The following is a 23,458-nucleotide window of genomic DNA, read 5'->3' as shown; positions in this document are numbered from 1 at the left end:
CACCCATCTTGTGGGTGTCCTGCTTAAAGCAACCTGCACCTTTAACAGGCACTTCAGTGTCCACGACTCCCTCCTGTACAGACACACGGAATTATTTCCAGTAGTGCCTCTGCTCTGCAGGCTGATTCTGCACCAAGCCATGAACACTATCCTAACAAATGACCTGCACATACAAAACTGTTCATACACTACAAGCTTTGCAGGACCACTGATTTTATTTCTCTGTTCATTAAAGAACATATTTTCCCCCGTTTCATGCATTTTAAAACATCTCTCTAATGAGTTCGCACGCCAAGCATTAATATTTCTTTTAACATTTTTCCATTAGCTGTGTCAAACCGAATCTCACGTCGTTTGTCACGTTGCACTGAAGGTCTGATAATTAAGAAATATGTTGCTGCTGTAGCTCTAATGATGAGCAGGGTTGTACAGAGCCTTTGGTTCTGCCTCTGTGGTGTTTCCCTCTGACTGACTGAGAGTGTTGAGCGTGTGTATGAGATGCTGTGTGTGCACCAGGAATGCCTGTGCGCACCACCGTGCATTTCAAACATACTACCTAATGCACACACCATGCATAATGTAGTTTGTGTTTTATAATGTATTTTCCTGGAGTATTATCCCAGCTCACGGAAAGGTGAAGGGGAGTCAACAACTCGCAGTGCCCTGTTGCTCGCTGAGATTTAACATGCAGAGCACTTGCCTTTGCAGAACCACAAACATTTCCACAGCACAGACTTCTCTCGTCAGGCTTAAATATTGTGCAGCCTAAGCTAAACATCCTGACACGAAACGTTTGCAGTCCCGAGCTTCTTCAATTTTTTAACATCTCTTTCAGTTGTTTTCTCTTCAGAGACCGCAATGTTAACACACCAGTTAGTTTCGTGCTCTGTTTTCTCACAGGCACTTGCTACCTTGCTGGCCACCTGTCCCCTCTTTGGGAATTTTTTTGCTGTGGAAAGCAGTGATTGTTGCACCACAGGGAGTGCAGGAGTGGGTCAGAGGAGTGCAGGGCCCGAGTGACAGCTGGCACTTTGCCTTAACCCCAACACATGTACTCTGTGGTCGAGCAGAGAATGGGACAGTGCAGGGGAAAGTGTTCGAGGCCACAGAGAACAGATAAGGGGCCTTCCAGTGTCACACACTATTCACTCCAGGGTGGCATTTTCTTGTCATCCTCAGTCACCTACAGTACACAGGGGAACCCTCTGCAGAGGCAGCGTGCTCTCTCTAGGATGTTGTTATCATCCTGAACTCGACTTTGCAGAAAGAAGCTACATATTCATTTTCCCCACCCATTTCCCAGTTTTCAGTCTATGGTAGAACACACCGCACTCTTCTCTGCATAGGAATTTCACTTGCTTTGACAAGGACTAACTATTCACAAATATCAAAATTATAAGTTAGGTCTACTTTAGTAATTTATGTTTGCCCAGAGAATTTGTGGCTGCCCCATCCCTGGAAGTGTCCAAGGCCAGGTTGGATGGAGCCCTGAGCAACCTGGGCTAGTGGAAGGTGTCCCTGCCCATGGCAGGTGGGTTGGAATGAAATGGTCTTTAAGGAATCTTTCAACCCAAACCATTCTCTAATTCCACGTTTCAAGGGGAGAAAATGTAGCTTTTACTGTTTGATGTTTATTACACAGCTGATCACTTTAATAGCAATTTAATATTTCCTTCTTCTCCCTTTAATTGATCTGCTTTCTAACTCAAATAAAGCACGTAAAAGAATTAGAGGAACAGTGCAGAACTGTAAAATCTGCTACTGTACAAGCAAAGTAGTTTTCTTGCTTTTAACCAGTGGGTCTGTTTGCACGTGGGGATGGGTGTTCTGAAACAACGACCCCAGTGCCAGGAAATGAGGTCTCTCCTGTCAGATTGATGGATCATCCCGGCACAGGGCCGTTAGGAACTGGGAACACACATCTTTTATCTGCATAATGGTAAATAACGACACCTTTATTGCTCATTAGTCACACCTAGTTGGGCTAATCTGCCATCCAGCATCTCTGGGATGCGGCAGGAGCCACAGGGGTGGTGCGGAGCAGTGTGGATGCAAAGCTGGATGGGGCTTGGAACAACCCGGTCCAGGGAAAGGTGTCTGATAGCAGGGGGCTGGGAATGAGCTGGTCCTTAAGGCCCCTTCCAACCCAAACCATTCTGTGCCTCTCACCTCTGCACCGTCCCAGGAGGGAGCCTGGGGGTGCTGCCTCTGAATTTGGGTACAGGGAGTTACTTTGGGTACAGAGAGTTACTTTGCTTCCCCTCCAGCCACGAGGGAGCTCCTGAGCAGCAGGGACCTCTCCCAGTGCTGGGCTGTATCCCACAAAGCTGGACAGCAGTGGGGAGCAGCTGGGACCACAGCACAGCCTCAGCTCCACTTCGGATTTCATCTTTCTTGTCTCAGGAAGGCTAATTAAATAATTAACCACAGTGGGCCGAGAGATGAGCCACGTGCTTATCTTAGGGAGGTAAAATACAGAACAGATTCACTTGTGCAAATCAGGAAAAAAAAAATCCACGAAGTTTCTTTTTTTCAGGAAGAATTCTCAAATTTGTGCCTTTTTTTTTTTTTTTAATATAACTTTCTGTGAACCCTTTTGTCCACGGATGGTAGCTGGGTTCTAAAATCACTTCTCTTAAAAGAACATGACCCAACTTCACGGTTCTGATTTATTAGCATGCTATCCAGGGACATCTCACTACCCTTCACAAATCCAATCTGTCTGCCACATGACCTCCATTATGGGCCATCCTCTTGCCTTCACTAAGGTGTTTAAATCACCAGCGACACTGCTCACTTGATAATGTTCCTTTTGATTTACACGAGAAACTGAAAAAAGTCTGCCCTTTCCAGTAATTTATCTCCCCTTTTATTGCAGCTCCACATCAAACCCAAGATTTCCTCTGACTTCCACTAGAACGATCCATGAAAAATATCTCCCTCTATCAATAAACTCCAATTTAATTTGACCAGATTTTCATATTTCTTGATGTTTACATTCTTCCTACAAAGGGCTGGTGACATTTTTATTTAAATGAACCGATACCAGTATTCAATAAAATAAATTAAAAAACCATTCTGCATATTCACACTGGAAATGAGTTGATTTGTTCATTTGAAAGTTAATGTTGCCAAGGATATGTAAGTGCAACACTGAAGACACTTAATTAGCACAACAAATATCACCCCAAATTGTTAGATGTGTCTTTTATGACCTGATACCCATTTCTCACACTGTAATATTTATTCTGCTGGGAAAATAAACAATCATTTAAAATGTGGATTTGTGAAGAAAAATGTAAACAAGCAAGGTCTTAATCAAGAATAACCCTTTGAGCATCCTGTTATTGGGACTGGATTCTTTTGATCTCAGGCCTAGTGACGAGGTAGTCACTTCACAGAACTTAAGCAAGTTTTATTGGTATAAAACTGGCACAGGATAAAGGTCAGACTGTTTAATTTTAACGAGTGAAGTGAGATTATTTACTACTCAATTACCAGGCCGAGAGTGCATTCAGCAGAGTTTATCCACTGGGAGAAACAGGAAAAAAAAAAAGGGACAACCCTGGTTTCCCCTAAAAAAAATACTGTGCAGCTGGGGACTGCTTAGCAACTGCACTAATACAACATTTCAAAAACCATCAGGGCTTAAGCTGTTCTAAGTTTATTAAATAGACAGTCAGGCTGATGGTCACTTGGGGCTTAACGCTGAGAGGTGCTGAGCAAAGGGCCAGGATCCTCCAGGGAACAGGCTGGGAACACTGCATCCCAAAATTTAAATGCAACCTCTGATCCTGAAGTGGGAAGATGCCAGATGAAGTCACAGGAAGATTGGGAAATCTCAGTCTAGATTTTGGTTTTTTTCAAATATTCCCCTCAAATATTTGTTGTTCACTGAGGCTCAGAAAATTCCATTCATTTCTCCATGCTGCTGCCCATTTAATGAGGTAGAGAAACATTTTATTATTCCCCTCTGATGAATACAAAAGCACCAAAACCCGAAGCTGAACAGCGAAACAAACAGTAAATTGTTTCAATCCTCTTAATTCTCTGCTTTTTTTGGCAGATAATGCCACAAATAATTCTAGCTTAGCAGCCACAGATTCAAGGGAGATTTCTTTTTAAACTTTGGAAATGTTTAAATTGAGCGAACTAACAAATGAAATTTTTACCTAAACGGGGAGAAAATAAAAGGAGAATTTTTTAAATATTACACTGGCTATCAATTCATTTCTTTCCTGTTTTTCTTTGCAATGAGTCTGCAGACTAGTGAAGGAGGGCAACTTCCACCACTCAACCCAAATCCAGGCAACGCAAAGTCTCCTGAAACTCAGTAAACTGAAATAACCTTTTGCTCCAAACTCCTTCCCCCGAATTCTTGAAGAGTTGCCTGAGGTTGAGCTGGAATGCCTTTGGAAGTGTCTGAATTAAGTGCAGTTAGCCCAAAAGACAGCTTGGCTTCCCGCAGAGGTGTAAAGGATCAAAAAGGGATTGTGGAGGACAGGGCAATGTTGTCGTGAATTATGCAGTGAGCTGACACGACACTGGAATACTCATCAAAGTTCCTCAGAGCTGTTCCCTTCCAGATGAGCAAATAGAGCAGCTCTGAGCTCTGAGGGGAACTGAAATAACATCTAAAAGTGCTGTAAAACACATTTGCTGACCCTGTGTCAGGTAACAGCTCCATTTAACTCACCGGCATCATCTGCATGAGAATGACCCGAAGTGTCACCTAAATCACAGGGCAAGCTGCAGCCTTTGCAGCAATCTCGTGTTTTTAGATATCTCAGGAAATCAGAAAGCATCGATCTGAAATCTACGGATTTTCAAACACCTTCATTTCTATAACACCAGGAAGAAAGGAGTCAGTGTCCAGACCCTGAAGGGCCTTTCCAGCCCTATGGAACAGGAAGAAGATCCCGGAGTTATGAGAGGCTTGACTGATGTAAAAGATCAGCATCGTGTTAATTTGTTCTGTAACTTAAATATTCATCATTTTGTGCCTTCATAAATTTTTCAGGTGCAGTGTTAATATTAATTTTGATTGGACGTAGAAGTGTCAACTCCCGCAGGGTGCAATTAATAACATGTGCCAAATTAGGAGATCATAAATGTATGAAAGTGAGTTAGCATGCATCAGATGCCTCTATTTTCCATTATCAAGAACTGATTGACAACGTTTAAAAATTGTTTTCATTATACTTTTCGAGGAGAGAAAAAAGGAGTTGCACACCTTAAGGCTGTACATTCTCTTCATTCATTTGGAAGGGCGCAGAGCTGTAACACTTAAGACAAAGTTTGCACAGCTCCTGGTGCCTCTGCAGACCTGCTGGACCTTCTCCCACAGACAAAGCCCTCTCTGAATATGCCATTTTCCACATCCCTCCAGGAGCCCAGCCCATCTGGCAGGCCTTGGCTATGCTGGGGTTGTGGTCAGTGTGAACAGAAACACGAGCACGGGCTGAGGAACCACAGGAGTTACATCTCCCTTGGCAGTGGGGCTGCAAGAGCACGGCCCACTGGAGCCCACAGAATGCAGATAACTCTGCTGGGAGCAGGAGCAGCTATTGTATTGAGATTTAAGTGTAGCTCTGACCCGTGAGCATGACTAACAAAAGTCTCATTGATTTCAATTAGAGGAGGCTTGGGCCTATTTACTGTAACTGAGTCGATTCCCCGAAAAATAATTAATTCCTTGTCGTGTCTCACGTGTATTGATTTTTGTAATTACAATGAAATTGGAGGCGAGGGTGTGTGTAGGGAGGAAGGAAATGCACTTGATTTATGTTTAATTTGATGCACAAGCTGTCGAGGACACAGAAATTGAGACACAATGACCATGCCCGTCCTCCATGGGCCGCTCTGAGCTCAGATAACAATGTGTGCCAGCAGATGGAGAATCCAGAATCACACCCTGCTCTGATACACACTGCAGTGGAAAGAGCTGTCTCTCTGCAGAGCCTCCACAGCAGGCAGAGGAGATGCCCAAGGGGAAGAAGATAAAGACAGGACAAGAATAATGTGTATCAGTGACTAAGAGGGGGAGACAAAGAAGCAGAATGGGAGAGAAAGAAAATACAAGTTGTTGCTGATAATATAGCTGCCAGTAGATAATGTAGGGAAAAATAAGGAGTGATAGAAAATACAAACAGCCTTGCTGGGTAATGATGCTGTGAGGAAAGAGCAGCAGGAGAGATCTGAACTTCGTTTCCCATATGATTTCACTAAAATGGCAAGATAGAGAATTTTTAGTCAGCACTTGACTTCTTAACTAGGTGATAGTCTCCTTTGCCAAACATGTTTGTGGGAGTGGCTGGCCTGGTTACACACACACAGATTTGATTATAACACTCAATTCCTAGTTTCTGCAGCAGCAGAGATTAGTTTTTCATAAAGATCTCATCATTATTTACACAGACAGAGTATGACCTCTGGGCCTCACTAAAGCCAATGCCTACCCTGACTTCAGCAGGGCCACAAGAAGTTGAAGAACTGTTTCCAACCTTTTGCCTAAAAGCACCAGTTCAGGAAGTTTCCAGCTCTTATAGGAGAAAAAAAGCTATTTGCTATACAATAGCCCTGCAAATGAAAGTTGCAAAACAGCCTCACATCCAAACATTAAAAAGAAATGACATACATGAGGGAGAGGCAGAGTTTAGGGTGTAAATCAGTCTCAAGTTAAGCACTTTCATCTTGACACATGGTATTTTAAACAAAAAAACCCCAAACCTCTGCCTCCAGTACAGGGAACTGACTTGCATCCAGTCTGTGCAGTTTCTAAAAACTCTTGTCTAAAATGTCAGCACTCTGAGGCAAATTTTCTTCTGGTGACCTCCGCACGCCACAGGAGAGAAAGCTGCAAACTCACACTTTGAGAAAGGCCAACAAAACCCCAGCAGTGTGGCAGCCCTGCTGGCAACACTTTGTGACACAGGATTCTTCCTGGCTGGGGAAGAGCTCTGTGCACAGAGTCAGAACACAACAAACTGTGAGTCAGTAATAAATAACCTCGTGGCAGTGACTGATGATGGCAAATCTGTCTCCAGTGGAATTATTGGGAAGAATACTGAAGATTCTTTCCCTCTTAATATATTAAGCTCTTTGTTTGGGGCTGAGTTGATACTGCCAGAAAACCCTTTTAACATGGCTAGCATAAATTTTAGTGGGTGTTTGAAGCAGGAGAGGTTGGGCTGTTAAAAAAGCAGCCCCCAGGAAGGCTGCTGCCTGCATAAAATACATCAGCTCTCCTCAGCTGGGAAATCATTTGATCTATTTTATATCACAGGCCCTGTCACTAAGGAAGCAAATATGGATATGAAATATGGACGCGAAGCAAAACATAAAAAGAGACTTAATAAAATGAGTAATTATGTTTTCCCTAAATCCTCTCATGCAAGCAAGAGGCACACACCACCATAAATCCAGCAAAGTGCCTGTTTCAGTGCGTGGGGAAGGAAAAAAAGCCCTGCAGCCAGGCCCTGGGAGACACATGTACTGCAGAGGGTGTCTCGGGAGGGCTGGAGAGTGATGATCACTGCAGTGCTTTCACTGGTGGCCAGATCCAGGGGAAAACAGGGATCTGGAGCTGCTCTGTGCCATGACCTAACGCTTGGCACGTGGACAGCTGATGGAAGAGTCTTACACTGCCAGTCCAGCACAATCTTTCAAAACATAACTCAAGTGCTCAGTGACAAACTGTCAGTGCTTTGTGCTACTCCTCAGTACACCAATAAATAAAAAAAAAAATCAAGAATAAAAGAAAGAACACGAAGAGAAGTAATCAAGTGCTTAAGTATTGAGTAAAAGCCAGTGTTAGAAGTACTTGCAGATTATTCTTTGGCATTTTAAATTCCAATGTTTCAATTCCAGTTCACATGCCCGAGAAGCTCATGATCCTACAGCACCAAATATAAAACATAATATTATGTATAGTCTTTACACCCAGATGCCCACAACATCAAAAAGTTCCACCTCATTTATGAACATGATTTTAAAAAGATGAGTGGGAAATTGGAAGTGCAAACATTTTTATTTTTCCAAACTACTGCAAACTTCTGGCTATTCAGACCTTAGCCTAATTTATTCTCTGGCTATTTCACAGAAATGACATGACAACACTGATTAATTCACACCCAGTGCTAGAATTCCAGCTGTAATACAAGCACAAAACATTAGGACTGTGGACACAGACAAGAAATGAAAAGTGAAGCTGAGGACACATGTCTGAGCAAGAGCAGAAGAAATGAAAGCAGACAGGACACAATGGGCTGTGAAGGATTATACTTGGATATGAACTCTGCTGAAAACAAGTCTCCCTCCATATGGAAGTCTGATTACATAGTTCCCTACATCTTTCTACAGGAAAAATCACGGACAGGTGGAGGGCTCTGAGCCTTCTCCACTGAAGTCAAGGGCAAAACTGCCACCAGCCTGACTGGGAGCAAGAGTCAGCCCACAGTCACAAAGATCAGAACATGTATTTCAGAATGTCACAGTGCAGATGCAACACAAAAACAAAGGGAGGAAATCCAGCAAGCAATGCAGAATATTGAGCACTATTATTACGGAAAAGCTCGTTGTTTTGCACAAAAATACATCCTGACCAACGACCACGAGCACCTGCGGGGAGCATGCTAAGGAGATATCTCTTTTTCTTTTCAAATGTAAACTGTGTTTTGTTCCCGTGCCGCTGGGGCACAGAGGAGGGAAGGGCACACTCTGCTGGCCAGGAGCACCTCTCACACTGAAGGCTTTGCAGCAACACGAGTGCTAAAACACTTAAGCCCAGTTTCTGACACCTGCACCTGGAGTGGTGCTCCACGCTAGGCTGCCACTCGACTTTTTCCACCCTGAATATTAGTGACGATGGCTTTGAGGCTGCCAACGGATCCTCTCATGTTTAAACATGAGCCTACCTGCTGCAAGAACACTTTCTTCCCTGAAGGACACTTTTAGCAGTGTAACATATGTTCAAAAACTCTTTACCTTAGGCTTTTCATCCAGTATTTGCTGACGGATCTCCTTGTGTTTTTCTACAAGCTTCTCCTGCCTTTTACTCTGAGCATCTTCTAGCTGCAGGAACATAGAAGAGAAGCTTTTTTCAGAGACTGCACAGCCTTTCCCATCTCTTTCCCAACAAACATGCCATCCATTAAAATCAGAAAGTTATCATCAAAACTATCAGTAATTCCAATATAAAATTACACACCACTGCTCTAACAGTTGGGTGTGAACAATGTATCTCAAATTTCACACATGGGATTTAGAATCAGAAATGTCTAAAGGATTTGCTGTAGACTCCTAATGGTATCAAAAGCATAATGCAGTTTTTAAAATTACATTATTTTGCTTTAGCTTTCCTTATACAAGCTGTGAGAGACGGACCCTGCTCCCAGAAGAAGGGGATTTGCATCCTGGAGTCCTAAATGAACATGCTGATCAATTTTGGGCCCCATGTAATAAAGCACTCAGACATGGAATTAACTCCAACAGGAACTAAACATGCTTAGTTTGCTAATTCTTCAGCTTGCTTCCTAAATCAAGGCCTTCCTCAGAGAAACGAACTTTTGAACTGAACTATCTGTGCACTGAAATTAATAGAAAATTCAATAGCTGCATATGTTTCACAGTGATTTCACACATCAAAACACTGCAGTGCACACTTTCAGCCCAGTGTAAACCACCCACAGCTTCAGAAAAGTTCAAAGCTAACACCTGTAATGAAATTCTTTGACTCGTGTTTACAGAGCTCACAGAATGCTTTTTACATTTCAGCCACTGTACAAATCCAATTACAGTTAAAATATACTCTGCAATTAAATGCTTATTGACTTTCAGAGTTCCTTATACAATCTTTGCATTTAAAGACAGAGCAACCAATTAAAAAAACTGTTACATTTTCCATGAGTACACAAAGGATATTCAAAGATGAAATTGTATTAAAATCTGCCTCTCTCAGCACCATCCCTCAAACACTGACTAATAATTAACGAAGAACTGTCTGAAATTCCAGTTCTCCTTTAACTGGAATGGGAAGAAAAGTCTACGCTGCGCCTGTGAAACATCAGTAGCTGCAGAAGCTCGAAATCTGCAGTTTAATATCACCCAGAAGATGAAAGCTGACATTTTATCCCCACAAATGAAAAATAAACACATGGCCTGCCATACCCTCTTTATGTACTGCACCACCTCCTGGATGTAGGATCGGATCATCTCCGTCTTCTCTCTGGGGGGGAGCAATCAACAAGTTATTGTGGTCAATAACATCACACCAAGGGATTTTAATGCCCTCACCTCTCTGTGATCTAATTAGGGTCATGTTGTGAATGTGGGGGTCTGACTAATTAACTTTGGTGCGCTTGCTGCAGGTGCCCCTGTAACATCTTCACTGTAGGAAGGGCTCAGACTTCCCCGTGCCCTGCACAACAACCCCCTGCTCTTCCACGACGGGCTTTTCCCATAGGATAACGTTTTCCAAGCGGTGCTGGTGTTCCAAATCGGTCTGGGAGCACACACAGCCATCAGCAGACACACAGTGCCACGCTGTGGCACTTCATGGAGCAGAGAAACAGCCTCTGTCAGAGCAGGGACTGCTGGTGACAGCCAGGGACGGAGATCCCACGGGGAGCAGGGCACACGTGACTGGGGTCCCCACAGAAACTTAGAGGAAATACTTTAAGTCATTGTGTGAGACAATTATTTCGAAACCATCGGTCAAAGGCTGAAGACAAGACATAAAAGCATATAAAATAACAATCTGTGGGTACTTCAGTTGACCAGTTTCAGGACAGAATTCTAAAATGGAATTGCCTCAGTCGAGATCAGCAAATTGCTGTTCAGGTGGCACTAAAATCATGTGGTTTTAGGCAGCTACACAAGCCCGGGGTGGACTAAAGAAAATTAGGTAAGAACCATTAATACAATGTACCATCTCTGTGCAAAATTCTCTCCCAAACCCGAGTAAAAAGCTTTAGATAAACAACAGCTGAGCCAGACTAACTGGAATGGGATTCACCAGAAGGTCTTGCTGCCCCCTGCCCTGCTGCCAGCGTGAGGACCAGCTGTGTCACAGACAGAGGAAAGCTGAGTTTCCCATGTCGTCCCCACCTCACCCTTCTCAAGGGCTCTTTAAAAAGCCTGGTAAAAGAAAGCCCTTGGGAAGAATGAGAAAAAAAATGAAAGGAAAACAAAAAAGAATTGCTACTTGTCTGTTCCTGAGCCTTTCTCACTGGTGTCCCATTAACCTCTCAGCAAATCATTTCCTACTGCCATTGATTTTTTACTGCTGTAACATTTCCGTAATGCCCAACTACCTTTTTCTAATACGAATTCCAGGCCCCCCTGACCAGCTCTAACCATATTAAGTATTTCTCCCTCTTTTTCGCAATCAATTACTCTCATTTTGTTATTTTTTCAGTGGACGTTTATTAAAATCCTATAGCACTGATTCTTAAATCATCTGAAGCACTTCACCTCTTTCAGTGTTACCCAATACACAGATTGTCTGCTGAGAGGCTCCAAAACCTGGGTAACCCTTTTCACCTGTAGAAAACCACACACAGTTGTGCATTTGTTAGGTGGTAAACCCCAAACATTTCCGATTTTCTTTTTTGTTTTGTTTGTCCCTCTTGTATTTTTAACTGCCCTTAAATGCTACTAAAGTAAAGACTAGTCACAAGAATAACAGTGCAAGATAAAAAGGCTCCATTTTCTTTTTGAGCTACTTGCCAAAACAAATGAAGGAGGGCAAACAAACCTAGATGCTGTGCCCTTGGGAAGAATATAACCAACCTGCACAACTAGGGTTTGTATTGTCTGGTGGTGCATAAGTGAAATTAATACTCCCGTCCTTGTTCAGAAAAACTGCACCCTCAGAGCTCAGCTTTCCTCTCTCTCCCACCCAAAGTGACACCATCACTGGAGGAGAATCACTAGCTGAAAATCTGAGGGGAATTTATCACAAAAGCAGAGTAAATCTGAAGTATGTTGTCGCTGTTTCTTCTGGAGAGAAACTTCGAGTTAAGAAGAAAAGATAACTCAGGAATAAAAGTCTAAGTGAAGGTGAAATCAAGCTCTGCAGGAACTGAAGCCACTAAGCCCATTTATCCTCAGAGGAGCAGTGTCTGGAATAACAGCATTTTGGGGGATTGCTGTCATGTCCCCACCCCACACATCAGCACCTCTGCTGCTGACCCAGGCTCCCCTGCTCCCAGAGCAGGAGATTAGATTAGTGCCAGGAAATGGAATTGGTATTGTGGAAGTCAGGACTCCACTGCTCTGGTCAGGTCTGACTAAAGGCTGCCTTCTGTTTAGGGTCGAGACCTTTCTCTGATTTTCCAGTTGGGAAAACTCTGGCCTCCTCATAACCTACAAGGATACAGATCCAGGGGTATACTTACTCTTCCATTTGATTTTTATCCTTGGACTTAGCTTCTGTGATCTTCTCCTGCCTCTTCTTGTCCATTTTTTTCTTCAGTTCTTTCTTTTCTCTGAAGCATAAAAAACAAAGGCAAGTTCAAAACGTATCTAAACAAACCCCCAAGGAGCAGCAATCAATGGTGAGGGGAACAGTGCTTACTTTTCACATGTTTCTTTTAGTTTCTTTAGTTGACTGTTCTGACACTCCTCTGCTACATCTGTCAGCTTCTGAATAAGCTAAAAAAAAAAAAAAATCCCAAGAAACAAAAATGTGTATTTGCAGCTAAATCTTACACAGGCATCCAAGTTTCCTCAAAAGCCTGCAGCAAAAAGTGTTATGCCATTCCCAGATTAATTCCCAGAGATCCAAAGCCAGTCAACATTCTTATCAGTGTAAACACATTATTAACTGGTGGGAGTTCAGCCAGGCTGGTGTGTGCCTGACCTCCACAGAAACTACTGCTTCTCTGTGCATCCAGGTGGTTCAGTTTCCCCACATTAAAATGTAAAACCAAAACATGTGTTGCAGATTTTACCTCTGCTAGGGATCGAAACGCCCGCGATAATTCAGAGATGGCCACAAACTGAACCTGCACCACACAAATTACAAACTGAACTCCCGTGCCACTGAATAGCCAAGAAGCACAGATGAGCATAACCTGCATTTTGGCAGCAGAATCATGGACTCAAAAGGATCTGAGTGGCTGGTTTGGAATCTGCTGCCCGGTGCTGGGTCCCACCTCATTTGTGCTGAAACCCCAAACCAAGTCCCAGCCCTGTGGTGGGGATGCTGATGGGAGAGGACACACAGACTTCAATGAACAGTGAATAAAGTGGGAAACGGGACCAATTTGGTTTAATCACCTCCCCTAGTTTAAGTTTGATTCTGTAAAACAAACCCTGTCAGGGTGATGGGCCAGGAATGTATAATAATAATAGCTGGTCTGATCCACCTTTTCATTCTTTAGATAAAAGGATAAAGGTACTGACAATAGGTTCAACTCTAAAAGAAAGACATCAGAGGGGATCTCACAGCTGCAAGGCAGATTTTAATTGGAATATTAACTCCTGCACAGTTCAGAGGGAAAACTGTCTAAGAGTTCTGTGCTAAAATATGAGTTTAGTCGGACACTGCGTGCCTGGATAATGCCAAAAATGTGACTTTGCTTTTGAGAAAGGCCATTTCCCATTTTGGAAAGAGAAATGAATTACCTTACAATATAAGCCCAACTATGTGGGTCCAAAATGGCTCATTTTTATAAAAATTTAAATCTCTGAGCTGCAGCTCCCAACTGTTACTTGAATTTGTGCAAAGGCCTTGCTGAGACATATCCACACACGTCACTCCTCTAATCTGCTCTTTTTGGACGTCAGGGCAGAGCAGACAGATCACTTCACCCAACAGTACTGAGGCAAAACATCAGGTAATCGAAAAAACCTCAAGAGAGGATTGTCTGGAGTTAAGAAACAGTTTGCACTCTCATAACACCCGTCAAAAGTATTCTTTTCTGCCTAAGAATGTCCATTAGCATCAGCTGCCATCTGCCCAAGCTCCTCTATTTCAGCTCAGAGGGCCTATGATCCTGCTGTAGCTGTCAGCCAAACTCCAGCTGTAAAAACACAAGCTGACTTGGACTAATGGACACAAAATATTTCTTCACCATGTACAGATTATGTCCTGCATCCCCTCAGAGCATTCATCTGCAACAGGAACACTCCTTGGCACGACTCTCTGTCCTGGGGAACGTTTGAATCTCTTCTCATTTATTTATTTTCATGGCGTTTCAATTTATTTTCCAGCTAATCCTGCCTCCTTGTGTGTTGTACAAAAAACAGGATCATCATCCAAAAGCTGCAGCAAACCGGGACTTATGTAACTAGAGGTAGTAACAGAGCCCTGTTGCCTTTCTGCCTTCCATGTAAAGCCTTCCGAGCTGCTGGAAGTGTTAGTGGCAAAGTGACACAAGGAAGCTCCATGTCATTCCAGTGTGCTGCCTTCACTGCCCGCCCTGAGCTGGCTGAGGGAAAGCAGAGCCATGACAAACGTACCAGTTTGATGTGCTCTCGTTTCTGGTACTTCTCACTGTAATACTGCTCCTGCCGGAGGTTCAGCAGCTGCTGCTGTTGCTTCTCCTTCAGCTCCACGAGCTTCTGGGTCATTTCAGAGTCCAGTGCAGCCAATTCCTGCTCAATAGTTGAACTGTGGTCTGGGCTGCCCGTCTCAGACCTGCAAAGGCACACACACCCCCCCACAGGTCTCAGTCACAAGGCATGGACACTCCGCCTCACTTACACCTTGTTTTTAAGGCTAATGTTTATAAATATCCCATTAATAATTTCCTCAGCACCACAAGATAAGTGGTTTTAGCCCCAGTAAGTCCAATAATTTAATCTTTTAGGGAAAATACAGTATTAGCAGTTTATTAACAGGATGGCTATTGCTTTTAAACCTCATTTTACTGGCCCACCGCGGTGCTGTCAACCAGATCTAGTATAAATTAGCTATACTGCCAAGATTTCCCATAAACAGATGCTCATGGAACTTGTTTATCCCCTTCCAGTCACGTAACCTGAACTTCAAAGCTGCACAGCCTTCAGCAGAAACGGTGAATGCAAAGTATTTTGGAAACTGAGTCACCCTTGCCTGCACTCACAGCAATAAATTCAAAAGCCCGACTTTACATCTGCATTTATTAAACGCTTGAAACGGCAGGAACATCCCTTTTTTTTTGGTATTTTGTCCCCCCTTCAGGAAATGCCATGCATAGCACACACAGAGGAAAGGGCTCCATGGATTTGCTGCCTTCGGAAGGGAAGTGAACACCCCGGTGGGGGGCAAAGCTCAGATGGGCAACACAGGGGAGCAAAGGAACAACACATCAAGGAAGCTGAAAAGCAACACTAAGGAATAGTTTGGGTATATTTTACTCTTCCTTAAGACACAAGGAAGGGTGGATGTAACCGTGAAAGAAGACGTGAGGACACTAAATTGCTCAAGTGAAAAACAAGCAGCAAACCCAGTATCACTCTCAGACCAGCACTAAACCAAACCCAAGGAAAATATATTAAAAACTAAGATTATGCTGTGTCCCTGCTCTGCTGCTGTGTTTGCTGCCGTGCTCAGGTGTTAAATCAGTTGCCTGGGAAACGTCAGAACAGCGCAGGAGATGGACAAAACAACAAAACCTTGAACAGAGGGGGCTGACACCAGGAGAAAAATGAGTTTGCTACTCAGAAATGTGCAGGGATTACAATGCAGAGAACTTGCCACGCTGGCTGCCTCTCTCCTCTCTCCCAGGTTCGAGTGTGCAGCTGCTGTCAATTTGAGTGGCTCCAACTGAAATAATGGGAATCTGCTTCCATCGGCCCGAGGACACAAATCCCAAGGTAGCCTCGTTTTATTTCTTGTATTTTTATTGTATTTGAATATTCTGCTAAGAGGTTAAGTGGTGTCAGTGTGATAGGTGAGGGGAATTTAAATATTACAGAGCCAGAAGACAGCATTAATGAATATGACAATCAGTGTATTATGCCATTACACATTTTAAAGCTGACATTCTTCTTGCATATTTGGGAAAAGGAATTCAGGCCTATTTCTAAACCCTGGCTCAAATACTATTTTTTTTACAAGACACAATCATTAAAGGGACTTCAGAACAACACCAACAAAACACTTGTGCATGTGGATAAATAAATATTTCAGACTTCCTGCAGACATTGAGTTTACTGAATCTGGGCTCAATTTTAGACAAGGGCATGAAGCACAGATTGCTTCTGAGCAGAGACAACACATTTTTATGGCTGTCTGACACAGGCACTCCTGATGAAGTAGTGATTTATACTTTGCAGTTAACAGGCAAATACCTTCAGTAATAATTTAAAATGTACAAATCGCCTTTTTCCTTGGGATGCAGGATTCCATTAGAAGGCTGCTGCTTGAGATAAAATGCACTTGCAGGTTTGAAACCCCCTACAAATGTATTCCTGCCTTTTTAGAATGTAACCTCCAGTTTTTTAACCTTCAGACTTCTCTGTATCTGCTCATAAAACTTCAGGTCTCTGAAACCCCTGTGACAGCTCCACGGACTGGAACTGCAGGGTTTTACTGCCTGATATCAGGAATGATTTATGGTCAGATCATAACACAACAACAACAACAAAAAAAAACTAAAATCCTTTTTTGCTCAAAGATAAACGAGTCATTTTACTTATTAGGTTTGATTTCCTGCTTAAATGTGAACAGAATATGGTAGAGAAAAGAGAAACATGACGTTGTTTTGTCTGTCACACACTTTGATGACAGAAAACACAGCAGATCAAACACCCCTGTGCCTGCAGCTGACAACCAGTCATTAAGGGAGTTTATTAAACTCAAGTATAGAACATGGAAGCCCAAAAACTGGCAACAGTTAAGGCCAGTTGAATGTAGATATATTATGAGTGTCAAGCTCTTATTAAGCCCAATGACATTCTGTCATCAGTAGAGCTTAAATGAATAAGCTCCTGCCGAGGGACAAGTTATGGCCTGAATCCCAGTCACTTACATTTAGAGGGACTATCAACAAGCTTGGCAGCCAGACCATGCTTGCAGCTTTTTTCTCTGATGATCTCCTGCCAAAAAGTATCAGTAATTTTTTTTTTCATTCAATGTCTTCATATTTAAGGACTGCAGCCATATCAGCTTCGCGTAAAAGTTAAAGGACTTCTGTGCTTATCTAATTACTTTAAAAAATAAATGATGTTAAAACAAGAATGATGCACCAACAGGAGGAATAAAAATTCAATTGCAAGAGTATCAGACACCGATTGGATCTATGTGCGTGTATGTTTGCCAGGAGTTAAGAACTGACCTTTATTAATATACAGTTCCTTGTCGTAGGAACAAGGCAATAATTGTGTGAAGATCAGTAAGTCATTGCAGTCTTTTGCATTTCAAACTGAAAATAATAAATACAACTCTCATTTTTTATTATTACCTAAACAAAAAATATAAAAATCGTACCAAAACACACAAAGGGACAGGGTGATGCAAGGCTTGGGAAAAGAGAGAGCACAGAAGGAGTGTGTATGCAGAAGCAAAGCCAAGCAGTCAGTAAAATACTCCCCAAGTGTTCTTGATCAATCATGATTTAAATGGTAGTCAGATCTTAATAACCTTCAGGTGTTTCTTTTCTCTAATTCTACATCTGATGCCCTCTACTCTATCACGAGTTTTTTCCAAGGCTCTCACTCGGAGACAATGCTCTCATCCCCATTAACCAGGGATCTTGCTGCTTTTGATTTTTTCTGTGCTCTAATGTCACCTCCATTTATTGTCTACTAGAAAAGAAGACTTGAGTAAAGACCTCTAATACCAAGATCAGGAAAGCTGCTTAACATACCTTTTCTTGCTGTCTCTTTTTGCTGTTTTTTCTAAAACTGCTCTTCTCCTCAGGTAGTCATTTTGGATTTCATTATACTTCGCAGTGTGCTCTTTGATGAGGTCGGTGGTTTTCTTGTGGTGCCTCTTCACAAGGTCCTTCATTTCCTTGTAGTGCTTCTTCTGGAGCTTAACAAAAGCTTTCTGTTGTTTCAGCTCCTCAATAGTCTGTGCTTCCACTTCTACAATGACAATAACAAAAGCCACTTCAATTTTCTAACAATGCACGATTTCAATCAGTGAAACCAGGAATGAAACAAAGCCTGTTCACTGTGGGTAAATTAAATGATAGCATAAACTAACTGAGTAGATTTACCTGGAAATAAGGTAACTAGACTGAAAACACTGTGGCAAATTTAATTGACAGGAGTGAGAAGAGAGATGAAAATTTAGAACACCAAGAAGCGTAGCAAAATAAAATCCTTCCGCTTTCTTTCCTCAACCCCTTTCAGATGGTAAAGATTTTCATCAGCCCAACATATAAAAACATGATCTTACAGAGATATGACCACAGGTCCTTTTTGTACCCACTGTCCCAGCACTTCAGGTCTCCCTTCCCTCTGGATGGGCCCTGTTAACATTCTGATGCCTAAACCCCCCTTAACCCCCTGCTCTTCTGCCTTGACCTGGGCACTGGCTGGAGGCATCTGTCCCAGTATCCCCATGGAATCTCAGGAGAGACTTCACTTCTCTTGGTGGAGACTCTGCCTCAGGAGGGTCAGAGCGCCCTGGCTGCCAGTCCAGCCAAGGACTGGTGGCTGAACGCCGAGCTCACCCCAAAGCAGAATTCAAAACCACAATGGGCTTGAAGGAATGACGACTTCCATGATTTGGGGTCACAGCTCTGGAAAAGGCAGGCTGAAGATCCCTCTCCAGACAGCAGATGGATTGTGGGAGGCCAGCAAGTGCTCCCACATTCCAGGCCAGGCTCCTTCTACTGCACTGAGGGAGACTGAGTAAGAGGCAAACAACACACAGAATATCACAACTTACCTGTTTTCCACACCTAAATGTAGGTCTGCACAGGATTTGGGCATGGAGTGGGTTCTAATATAGAAGAACAACCATAAAATCAACTGATTTATGGGATTTGCAATCTAAACTAACTCCAAGCTGGAGGACACGGCTCCCAGTTGAAGCCTAGGCCCCATGTAACTGGCAGGCCAGTTTGCTCAATGAAATGGTAATTTTCAGCTTTGCAGGAGCACAGGGAACACTGCAAGGCTAATGAAGATAAAATGGTTTCACTCCTATTCACTATATTCAGGAAGAATTTAGCTCCTGTTCTCAGAGTAATGCTGATCTTTTGTCTGCATTAGATGGTAACTTGGTGCTTATGAAACTACAACAATGGGATATTTTTTAAAAATTCCCTCTGGCACCCAATCTCATGGAATGTACTCAAACATTTAATAACTTCAAATCTGAGGAAGAAAACATGGCACGTACATTTTCTAGGAGTTACTGCAGTCCTAATCACTCAAAGAAATGCCTAAGCCAGGGGGGCTATTCCATAAAAAACCTGTTTTCCTGACAAAAAAGCACGTCATTCATGCAGTGTGACCTGTGCATTTATTACCTGTGAGGACACTCTGAATAAGATCTTCTGTCTTGGCAGGCGCTTTCACCGAACCTGGAGGTAAAAGAGATGAGTAGTTCCAGTTCTTTTACAACAACAGCCATTATTGTGCTGCTTGACTGGGTGTCAGAACATGGCAGGTGACACAGGACACACACTGACATGGGCATTTATTAACACTTTGAGAAAGCACACCTTGAGCTGGACAACAACATAACCCTGGGAAGGAACATGAAAAGGTGACCTTCCAAAAACCCACCTGAGCTTTGTTGGTTTATTTATGAGGGGAATGGTACTGAACTCCCTCACAGGAGTCATTTAAGTGGCACTAGGCTGACAGTGTGACCGCCCTGCATTACGAGGTCAGTGCAAAATCTCTGCACACAAGGAGGATCCCGCTCCTTGGAAGTCAGTCAGACCAAGCCTGTGCAGACTGCAGTCATAAAATTACAAACACTGTGATCTGACAAGCATTTGTCATAGGAGGTATGTCCACAGAAAACACAGATAAGTACCTAAGACTGTTTTTGTGTGTGTGTGGAGCAAGATGTAATTACGTGCATAAATTGGGCAGATTTGTAAAAACAATTCCAAGAGATTCCTTGCACTTGCAACAACAATGACAACAACAAAACCCCAGCACACTTTGTTGCCCGTAATGAACTTCAATTTCACAACAAAAGCAACCCTTAAATAGAAGATATTTGTATATCTGAAGAAGACTAGCCCTAACAGCACAGAAAAGTGGTGGGAAAGTTTCTACCTATTTTATCCAACCAAACCAAACACACACAACCCCCCCTTTGTTCTTTAAACACAAAGCACTTGTAAAATTGTTATTTTTTAACCTGGTGCTGGTTGGCTGTGGACAACCTGAGTTGCTGGTTTCGGTGTAAGAGAGGCTGTGTAATTTACTCCATTCTCTGCTGGTGTTGGCCTCGGTTCACTGTTAGCTTCAGATGGTGCATCTCCGTGGTCAATCTGAAAATATACAACGATTTTCATTATTCTCCCCAACCAACGGGCTTAATTTGTTTGCAGGTCTACTTTAGGCTCCTTTTTTTAAGTGTAAAATTCTGTAAATGTTACATCTAAAAATCATCCTAAAAGAAAACAACAAAAAAGATATCTTTAAGAGCCACAGTAGCCCAGGTGGCTCATTTCCGCAGGGTAGATTTCAAGAAGAAATAGAGCATGTTTTATTCTGAAAAAGTATTTTAAGTGGATATAACTCATCAGGGACATTGTTCAGTACAGTATGCATTAGCTGCACCAGATGTGAAACCCGTATTTTATTGAAAAGCACTGTTCTCTGCCATAAAATCTTTCTAGAAATAATGTGGGTGCTGGCATGAAAATGCTGCTCAAATCCCTGCTGTGAACAAAATGTGTGCACGAAATTACTTTTAAATTTCATAGATAGACACAGCACTATCATTAATCACCACTCTTCCAGAACAGAGACATACTTCTGATTCCCAAGATCCTACATTCTTGTAATTACACTCCAAGGATAATATGTAAACAGTACCTCCATCCTGCTGCATGAATACATCTGTGGTATCCAAATATTTAAGCATTTTCCACGATCTTTTCCTCCTCTCCAGTCTCCTTAAGGCTCAGGCTTTCAGTACCACACACTGATCATCTCACAGTTTTCCCTGTGAGCACGAGGTTTTAAGCAAGCCCGCAGCACTGAGCGAACAGAAGGTCATTCAAAGCAATTCCTATCTGGAAATGGCCAGGCCCTGCTTCCTGCTGTCCCTGCGAGGGGCCAGTTGCCATGGTGTCCTCGGGGCAGTTCTGGATTTGTTCCCTCAGCTGCTTCCATTCCACTCTTTGATGGTAATCACGTTGCATGCAGAGGCAGGATACCACAGTTGTTGTTTTTCCTCCCCCCCTCCCCGTGATCACTCCACACTTTGCAAAATATCAGCCTGCGCTGCATCGACAGAGGCAAAATGCATTTTGATCTCACTGCTCCTGCTGCTGGTTCCCTTCAGCCTGGCCCTGACAACACACTGTGTGCTGCAAAATAATTTCTGTCTCAACAGCTGATTTCTACCAAAATTACAGGAGAGACAACTGATACAATTGAAATCCAGTGCCAACAACTTCATTTATATCAAGCAGGAATAACTGCAGTAAAATATGGAAAAACACGGCCCGGCCAACATTTATGACAGAGGAAGTGTGACTGGCAAAAGCTGTAGCTGTGACAAACACACACAGATATGGTTATCCCCCTTAATTCTCCTTAAAATACTCCTCACAGGCTGCAATTCATTAGTTTAATAAAAACAATACTTAGATCATCAACATTTAATACAAATAAAGCTGGAATTCCTGACTTTCTGGCGGGTCTGTGCCCCAAAAGTCACTGCATGGGGAAAGTGGGTATTTTCTTTTTTGGAGACTAGGTTTGTATGTGTTCCAAAATGCTGCATCACAGCTTGTTGAGAAACTATTAATGCAGCCTGTCAGTTTTGGACATGAAACAGCTGTTTTAAGAAACCAAAGCAGAAACGTGCGACGCGATCACGAAGTGAATAAAGAGTAATTTTCACTACATCAAGCAGTCTAATCTCATTAAAAAGCACTTTCTCTTCTCATAATTCATCACTCAGAATGCCAAAGTAAACACGATTTTTCCTTGGTGGAGAATATTTCAGGCTCTTTTTAAAACATGATGTAATCCACACCTTTTAATTTATACTCTCAATATTCTCAGAAGCTGGTTTCCATTTCACACGTTGCCATGTCCTTTGCAATACTTAGTAAATACTTAGCAAATATATATAAATATAAATATATACATATTTACTTAGTAAATATACTTAGTGTATCTACTAAGTAGGAAGAGACGTACCCATGTGCATGGATATGGTCTGGTTTTATTTCTACAGGCAGAAGGAGCTGTATTCCCAATGTATTGGGATTGAGGGGGGGTCAGTTCATAAACCAGTTTGCCTCCATCCTCTTTGGCAAAGCATAACCCAGTGTAAGCAGCTCTCTGTAAGAAGTGTCAGATCAACTTTATTTCCATTACTGTACCTCGGTGTGATCGTTATGACTTGCAAAATTGTGCCTGAATTTTCAATTTAAACAGTGGTATCAGATGTGCAAAGCGCAGCTGCTCTCTCAGAGATGTTTTGTTGTTTGCTGCCCCTATCAAAATAATTTCATTTAACCAAAAAAGCCGAATGGCCTCATCTGATTTATACCCAGGCATGCAAAACAACGGTTTCCATTTCAACGCTGTTTTATGGGCATAAACAACAGGTCAGACACATTAATGAGCCAGGAAGGCCTCCTGACTCCAACTCGGTGGTGGGAATTAGCAGGCAGCCCCAGGGACATTTCACCAGCAGGCACAGCCAAAATGCATTTTACTCTGTCTGGCTTTTCCCAGGCCCCTACACACTTCTGCTCTCGTGGCTTTGGGGTGAAAATGTACAAGCTAGTTACATCAGACTACTTTAGGCTGGGATTAACTCTTCCCAAGGAAATTTCTTTGCATTATTCCTCTGTCTGTAAAGGACAGTAGGCAGGGGAAGACAAGACCACCTAAACATGCTCCTAAAGATTTACAAATTATTCAGTTAAACACAGTTTAAGGCGCAAAACCCACAGTGCAGGTATTAACATCCTCTGAGAACAGTTGTTCCAAGGCCAGGCTGGAAAGCAAGATCTGATCAGAAAGGTAAAGGAAGAATTCCTGTTACACTTAATGCTGGGAAATTTGCAAAGAAATACAGAAAAGCTGCTGGAAGTTCTGGAAGTTCTTTGGCATTCTTTGTTTCTGTAATTACACTGATTATCAATAGGCAGTGTAATGTGAAGCCCAAAGAAAGGCTGATTTACTTGTTCAAAACAACTCACTATTAGGCAGCTTATTTGACTACTGTTCTGCAAGGAGCCTGAGGAACTTCCTTGAGAGTTTGAGTTTAAAGTTCTGGATAGCAAACCAAAAAACCCCTTAGTTTTCCTCTGACAGCTGCAAGAACCCAGCTCAGGGGAAGCAAAGAGGTGTGGGGAGGTGG

The 23,458-nt window shown here is 42.6% G+C and overlaps 1 protein-coding gene across 2 annotated transcripts in view; it reads right to left on the bottom strand.

The window, feature by feature from the left end:
* PLCB1 (phospholipase C beta 1) overlaps window positions 1-23,458 on the bottom strand; it is a 334,613-nt gene that overhangs the window by 45,363 nt on the left and 265,792 nt on the right. For both annotated transcript variants that reach the window (XM_039389844.1, XM_039389845.1), the window contains exons 24-31: window positions 20,264-20,396; window positions 19,416-19,469; window positions 17,799-18,018; window positions 14,467-14,644; window positions 12,578-12,654; window positions 12,399-12,488; window positions 10,168-10,225; window positions 8,986-9,072 (exon numbers count right to left, since the gene is read on the bottom strand). In XM_039389844.1, coding sequence (XP_039245778.1) covers window positions 8,986-9,072; window positions 10,168-10,225; window positions 12,399-12,488; window positions 12,578-12,654; window positions 14,467-14,644; window positions 17,799-18,018; window positions 19,416-19,469; window positions 20,264-20,396 — 897 coding nt within the window. The remainder of the gene's footprint in view (window positions 1-8,985; window positions 9,073-10,167; window positions 10,226-12,398; window positions 12,489-12,577; window positions 12,655-14,466; window positions 14,645-17,798; window positions 18,019-19,415; window positions 19,470-20,263; window positions 20,397-23,458) is intronic.

This window comes from Pipra filicauda, unplaced genomic scaffold (assembly GCF_003945595.2).
Source record: "Pipra filicauda isolate LSUMZ 115617 unplaced genomic scaffold, ASM394559v2 scaffold77_size3566232_pilon, whole genome shotgun sequence".
In the NCBI taxonomy this organism is placed as follows: Eukaryota; Metazoa; Chordata; class Aves; order Passeriformes; family Pipridae; genus Pipra; species Pipra filicauda.
This window is presented reverse-complemented; position numbering and strand designations above follow the sequence as displayed.